The following is a 7500-nucleotide window of genomic DNA, read 5'->3' as shown; positions in this document are numbered from 1 at the left end:
GTGTTTGTCCTGGGGTTCTAGAACCGTTCAGGACTGTGTGTTTGTCCTGGGGTTCTAGAACCGCTCAGGACTGTGTGTTTGTCCTGGGGTTCTAGAACCGTTCAGGGCTGTGTGTTTGTCCTGGGGTTCTAGAACCGTTCAGGACTGTGTGTTTGTTCTGGGGTTCTAGAACCGCTCAGGGCTGTGTGTTCCTCCTGGGGTTCTAGAACCGCTCAGGACTGTGTGTTTGTCCTGGGGTTCTAGAACCGTTCAGGACTGTGTGTTCCTCCTGGGGTTCTAGAACCGTTCATGGCTGTGTGTTCCTCCCGGGGTTCTAGAACCGCTCAGGACTGTGTGTTTGTCCTGGGGTTCTAGAACCGTTCAGGGCTGTGTGTTCCTCCTGGGGTTCTAGAACCGTTAGGGACTGTGTGTTTGTTCTGGGGTTCTAGAACCGTTCAGAACTGTGTGTTTGTTCTGGGGTTCTAGAACCGTTCAGGACTGTGTGTTTGTCCTGGGGTTCTAGAACCGTTCAGGGCTGTGTGTTTGTCCTGGTGTTCTAGAACCGTTCAGGACTGTGTGTTTGTCCTGGGGTTCTAGAACCGTTCAGGGCTGTGTGTTTGTCCTGGTGTTCTAGAACCACTCAGGGCTGTGTTCCTCCTGGTGTTCTAGAACCGCTCAGGACTGTGTGTTCCTCCTGGGGTTCTAGAACCGCTCAGGGCTGTGTGTTCCTCCTGGGGTCTAGAACCGCTCAGGACTGTGTGTTCCTCCTGGGGTTCTAGAACCGTTCAGGACTGTGTGTTTGTCCTGGGGTTCTAGAACCGTTCAGGGCTGTGTGTTCCTCCTGGTGTTCTAGAACCGTTCAGGACTGTGTGTTCCTCCTGGTGTTCTAGAACCGCTCAGAACTGTGTATTTGTCCTGGGGTTCTACAACCGCTCAGGACTATGTGTTTGTCCTGGTGTTCTAGAACCGTTCAGGACTGTGTGTTTGTCCTGGGGTTCTAGAACCATTCAGGACTGTGTGTTTGTCCTGGTGTTCTAGAACCGTTCAGGACTGTGTGTTTGTCCTGGGGTTCTAGAACCGTTCAGGACTGTGTGTTTGTCCTGGGGTTCTAGAACCGTTCAGGGCTGTGTGTTTGTCCTGGGGTTCTAGAACCGTTCAGGGCTGTGTGTTCCTCCTGGGGTTCTAGAACCATTCAGGGCTGTGTGTTCCTCCTGGGGTTCTAGAACCATTCAGGACTGTGTGTTTGTCCTGGGGTTCTAGAACCGTTCTGGGCTGTGTGTTTGTCCTCGGGTTCTAGAACCTCTTAGTGAGATGAAAGAGAATGGCGTAGAGAGGGGGAGGGAGGGGGGAGGAAGAGAGAGAGAGACGGCAGCAGAGAGAGAGAGCAGGGAGAGGTAGAGAAAGAGAGTGAGGGGCAAAGAGAGAGAGAGAGAAATCGGGAGAAAGAGAGAGGGGGGGTGTGGAAAAGGAGAACGAGAGGGGGAGATGGGGGGCAGGGTTGTAAAGAAAGGTCTAATGGGAACCAGGAGTGGACTGATAAAAGCAGCCTGTGAACGTAGAGAGCTACAATACCACCAGCCAATCAGAGGGGAGGGGGGCATTCCATAATGGCCTACAATCGTTTCTCACGAAGACCTTGTGTAAGAGACCATGAAGACTACCCCAGTGGGAGTGGAGCTGAAACATGACCTTTCTCTCTCTCCCCTGCCTCTCTCTCTCTTCTCCTCCCTCCCCCTATCCCCTTCCTCCCCCTCTCCCTCCCTCTTCCTCCCCCCCCCTTGAAGGAGAAGAAGAAGGTGGATTTCCGCGACCCCATCATGGTGTCTCTGGAGTTTGGCTTGGCTGAGAAGGACAAGGGTCCGGTCCTGGATGGAGATCTGCCCACCTTCATCAACAAGACGGTAAGATACACATGCTGAACCTTGACCCCGACCATGAGCCTAGCCTTGACCTCCACCCGTGACCCTGACCCACAGTAGGATAGTGTGGATCACTCTGGACGCCTCAAGTTTAAAATATCTAAACGTGGCCAGATTATGTCGAAATATAAAAGTTCATATCTGTTAGGGTTTGAGGTTAGAGTTCATATCTGTTAGGGTTTGAGGTTAGAGTTCATATCTGTTAGGGTTTGAGGGTAGAGTTCATATCTGTTAGGGTTTGAGGTTAGAGTTCATATCTGTTAGGGTTTGAGGTTAGAGTTCATATCTGTTAGGGTTTGAGGTTAGAGGTCATATCTGTTAGGGTTTGAGGGTAGAGTTCATATCTGTTAGGGTTTGAGGTTAGAGGTCATATCTGTTAGGGTTTGAGGTTAAAGTTCATATCTGTTAGGGTTTGAGGGCAGAGTTCATATCTGTTAGGGTTTGAGGGTAGAGTTCATATCTGTTAGCGTTTGAGGGTAGAGTTCATATCTGTTAGGGTTTGAGGGCAGAGTTCATATCTGTTAGGGTTTGAGGTTAGAGTTCAAATCTGTTAGGGTTTGAGGTTAGAGTTCATATCTGTTAGGGTTAGAGGTTAGAGTTCATATCTGTTAGGGTTTGAGGGTAGAGTTCATATCTGTTAGGGTTTGAGGTCAGAGTTCATATCTGTTAGGGTTTGAGGTTAAAGTTCATATCTGTTAGGGTTTGAGGTTAGAGTTCATATCCGTTAGGGTTAGAGGGTAGAGTTCATATCTGTTAGGATTTGAGGGTAAAGTTCATATCTGTTAGGGTTTGAGGTTAGAGGTCATATCTGAGGGTTAGAGGGTAGAGTTCATATCTGTTAGGGTTTGAGGTTAGAGGTCATATATGTTAGGGTTTGAGGGTAGAGTTCATATCTGTTAGGGTTTGAGGTCAGAGTTCATATGTTAGGGTTTGAGGGCAGAGTTCATATCTGTTAGGGTTTGAGGTTAGAGGTCATATCTGTTAGGGTTAGAGGTTAGAGTTCATATCTGTTAGGGTTTGAGGTTAGAGTTCATATCTGTTAGGGTTTGAGGTCAGAGTTCATATCTGTTAGGGTTTGAGGTCAGAGTTCATATCTGTTAGGGTTTGAGGTTAGAGTTCATATCTGTTAGGGTTTGAGGTTAGAGTTCATATCTGTTAGGGTTTGAGGTTAGAGTTCATATCTGTTAGGGTTTGAGGTTAAAGTTCATATCTGTTAGGGTTTGAGGGTAGAGGTCATATCTGTTAGGGTTTGAGGTTAAAGTTCATATCTGTTAGGGTTTGAGGGTAGAGTTCATATCTGTTAGGGTTTGAGGTTAGAGTTCATATCTGTTAGGGTTTGAGGTCAGAGTTCATATCTGTTAGGGTTTGAGGTTAGAGTTCATATGTTAGGGTTTGAGGTTAGAGTTCATATCTGTTAGGGTTTGAGGGTTGAGGTCATATCTGTTAGGGTTAGAGGTTAGAGTTCATATCTGTTAGGGTTTGAGGTTAGAGGTCATATCTGTTAGGGTTTGAGGTTAGAGTTCATATCTGTTAGGGTTTGAGGTTAGAGTTCATATCTGTTAGGGTTGGAGGGTAAAGGTCATATCTGTTAGGGTTTGAGGTTAAAGTTCATATCTGTTAGGGTTTGAGGTTAAAGTTCATATCTGTTAGGGTTTGAGGGTAGAGTTCATATCTGTTAGGGGGTAGAGTTCATATCTGTTAGGGTTTGAGGTTAAAGTTCATATCTGTTAGGGTTTGAGGGTAGAGTTCATATCTGTTAGGGTTTGAGGTCAGAGTTCATATCTGTTAGGGTTTGAGGTTAGAGTTCATATCTGTTAGGGTTTGAGGTCAGAGTTCATATCTGTTAGGGTTTGAGGGTAGAGTTCATATCTGTTAGGGTTTGAGGGTAGAGTTCACATCTGTTAGGGTTTGAGGTTAGAGTTCATACCTGTTAGGGTTTGAGGTTAGAGTTCATATCTGTTAGGGTTTGAGGGTAGAGTTCATATCTGTTAGGGTTAGAGGTTAGAGTTCACATCTGTTAGGGTTTGAGGTTAGAGTTCATACCTGTTAGGGTTTGAGGTTAAAGTTCATATCTGTTAGGGTTTGAGGGTAGAGTTCATATCTGTTAGGGTTTGAGGTTAGAGTTCATATCTGTTAGGGTTAGAGGTTAGAGTTCATATATGTTAGGGTTTGAGGGCAGAGTTCATCTGTTAGGGTTTGAGGTTAAAGTTCATACCTGTTAGGGTTTGAGGTTAAAGTTCATATCTGATAGGGTTTGAGGTTAAAGTTCATATCTGTTAGGGTTTGAGGGTAGAGTTCATATCTGTTAGGGTTTGAGGTTAGAGTTCATATCTGTTAGGGTAAGAGGTTAGAGTTCATATCTGTTAGGGTTAGAGGTCAGAGTTCATAGCTGTTAGGGTTTGAGGGTTAGAGGTTAAAGTTCATAGCTGTTAGGGTTTGAGGGTTAGAGGTTAAAGTTCATATCTGTTAGGGTTTGAGGTTAGAGGTCATAGCTGTTAGGGTTTGAGGTTAGAGTTCATATCTGTTAGGGTTTGAGGTTAGAGTTCATACCTGTTAGGGTTTGAGGTTAGAGTTCATATCTGTTAGGGTTTGAGGGTACAGTAGGACCCAATAATGCAGGACTTTCAGCGTTGTTCTGAAGCTTGCATTCCTAAAAGAGGTCAGAGGTCAGTGGGCAGCCTGTGATCGTGACACCTTGAAGCCTATGATGAACTCTGCATTGAGCTGCACTGGCTCAGTCTGACTACAGTAGGATTCTCTCGTTGTGTGTGTGTGTGTGTGGGGGGGGGGGTGAGTCCGTTTGTGGAACAGCTGTCCGCTCTCCATCATTGACCCCTCAATCACAGCCTCGTTAGCTGAAAAGCACCTCTCTCTCAGTTCCCACAGAACAGCTCCTACACACACACACACACACACACACACACACATGGAGGGAAGCTCACTAACTCACACAGACAGACACACACACACACAGTTCTAATGAGCTCTTTGATAGACAGAGAGTGTAAACATATACATGGTTAATGGAACAACATTTATATATAACAACTGCACTTATATAGCGCTTTTCCACCTTAGCGGCACTCAAAGCGCTTTACAATGGCCTCTCATTCACCCATTCACACACACATTCACACACCAATGGCGGCAGCTGCCATGCAAGGTGCTAACCTGCTCATTGGGAGCAATTTTGGGGTTAGGTGTCTTGCTCAAGGACACTTCGACATGTGGACAGTCAGAGCTGGGATTCGAACCGCTGACCCTTCGATCACTGAACGACCCGCTCTACCAACTGAGCTACAGCCGCCCCTTTAATACATATCTATTCTACCAGAGTCGTAACTGTCTAGTTGACACCAGAACACACAGGGAGTGACCTCATCATTATGAGTGACTTCATCTTGGCACTCTGAGGTGTTGGTTGCTGACTCTACAAGACCAGAATTTCCCATGGTATCAGTACATTTAGTAACAATACACACACACAGGCGCGCCCACGCACACACACACACACACACAGCGGAAACAGATCTGATTGGCAAACGTTGCCCGGGGAAAGAAAATCTATGGATATCCTGTCTCTAGAATCATGCCCCAGTCAAATACAAGTAGATCCAGCTCTGCTGTATACTCTGGCGGCCTGTCAACAAGAAGTTTCATCCTGAGCAGAAGGAGACCGGCGTCATCCCGACCCGAAGGCGCGCCATTCTGGACGCCGCGGCAGCCGAGCGAGGAACAGATGACGCTCACGGACAAGGGGCGCGTTTGCAGAAGGCGTTCTTATTATATCCATTAAAATGCCTGTAGCTTATAATCGATCAGAGTGACACAAACGCCAGGCCTTTTCTGTCGTGTTTCGGTCCCGCCCGGGGCAGGGATTAGCTTCCGGGTCTCCCGTTTTGGGGGGGACGGAGGCGCTGACAGTTGCGCCGATAGGGACGTCCATCTTGGAGGGACTGTCAGCGCTCCTTTGAGGAGTGAGTTTCACCAGCGACTCCACGTTTCACTCGGTTACACTCGCATGGCATAGGCTGCACATCGTTTGCATGATGGGATTCGAACCACTGACCCTTCGATCACTGAACGACCCGCTCTACCAACTGAGCTACAGCCACCCCGTGGTCTGTGTTACTGGTTGAACTGGGGAGATACCAATGTGCTCAGTCTCTTCTGGTTTCAACCTGGTGCTGGATCACTCCATAACACAGACTCCAGTACAGTTTTGCATGAACTTGCACTCTGTTATTCAATCATTCAACATGATGATCTGTTGATAGCTGAGTCAGATGATTTGTTTTGTCCGCGCTTGGCAGCCGGGCAGAAGCCGTCAGAGACATCTGGCTGCTCGAACAACACAGCAGACACTGTTGAAAGATGGAATAAAAGAGATGATGTTTTGTCTGAGCGCGGTTCATGTTGAGCTTTACTGGACCGGGTCGTTTTTGTGTTCGTGTTCTGTTCTTGTTCGATCGTCTCTGTGGTTGGGGGCGTTTTATGTGTCAAACAGCCAACCTGGACAAATCCCTGGTATGTGGAAATGTTCAGGGGCGGCTGTAGCTCAGTTGGTAGAGCGGGTCGTTCAGTGATCGAAGGGTCAGTGGTTCGAATCCCAGCTCCGACTGTCCACATGTCGAAGTGTCCTTGAGCAAGACACCTAACCCCAAAATTGCTCCCAATGAGCAGGTTAGCACCTTGCATGGCAGCTGCCGCCATTGGTGTGTGAATGTGTGTGTGAATGGGTGAATGAGAGGTCATTGTAAAGAGCTTTGAGTGCCGCTAAGGTGGAAAAGCGCTAAGTGTAGTCCATTCAGTATTTGGCCAATAAAGGTGACGTTGATTCTGTCCTGCTCATGTCCCCCTCCAGATACCTCTGGTGGACTGTGGCAGCGATGGCAGGTGCATCGCTGACCTGTCCCTCACAGCCCGGCCCAGTATAGACAGGTAGGTCACACGACACCGAGACGCAGTTCCCCAGTCACAGATTACCTCTGGCGCCAGACTAACCCTAGTCCCAGATTAACAAAAAACACACCCATGGAGATTTAACATTGAAAGGGCTTCTTAGTCCTAGACTATGCCTAATCTGTTCCTGATTTTTATTTTTATTTTTTAAACATCTAGGAAGCTTTTTATCTTCTCAAATACTGATCGTTCTGATATTACTGCAACAGTGTCCAATGGAGTCTCTTTTCCAGATTGGATGGCTCTCTAATAGTCTCCTTAATTAGGATGATGATGTCAGTGGGTAGTATGACTACAGTGGGCTCACATTGACATAATGCAATTAATGTTGCTGTCTTATGGCGCCCTCTTGTGTTGGATTTTGTTAGTACAATACATACTAGTTTATTTATATGAGAGTCTGTCTACCTAATGATGTAGTTCAAAATGCTGTGGGTTCACATTGACAACGTACCAACCACTGGTTTTAGTCATTGTATTGCACTATAGCGCCCCCTTATGGTGATTGAATATAACGACCTGTGCTCAGTTGATGACTGAGCAGTTGCTGGTCTATGGTTTCCAGCCTGGTGATCAAAGCCAATAAGGAGAAGTTCCACATGCTCATCATCACCAAGAACAGCCAGGACAACGCCTACAA

General features: G+C 46.9%; 1 protein-coding gene across 1 annotated transcript in view; it reads left to right on the top strand.

The window, feature by feature from the left end:
* The window catches only part of itga1 (integrin, alpha 1), a gene marked incomplete at both ends in the record, with an annotated part of 67709 nt that overhangs the window by 49625 nt on the left and 10584 nt on the right, over positions 1-7500 (top strand). The window contains 3 exons of the mRNA XM_084460130.1: positions 1764-1880; positions 6763-6839; positions 7426-7500. The exon at positions 7426-7500 is cut by the window's right edge and continues 52 nt beyond it. Of these exons, the coding sequence (XP_084316256.1) occupies positions 1764-1880; positions 6763-6839; positions 7426-7500 (269 nt within the window). The remainder of the gene's footprint in view (positions 1-1763; positions 1881-6762; positions 6840-7425) is intronic.

The sequence above is a fragment of the Borostomias antarcticus genome (assembly GCF_949987555.1).
Source record: "Borostomias antarcticus genome assembly, chromosome: 30".
NCBI classification, from domain to species: domain Eukaryota; kingdom Metazoa; phylum Chordata; class Actinopteri; order Stomiiformes; family Stomiidae; genus Borostomias; species Borostomias antarcticus.
The sequence above is the reverse complement of the archived record's forward strand: the minus strand, read 5'-3'. Positions and strand labels throughout refer to the sequence as shown.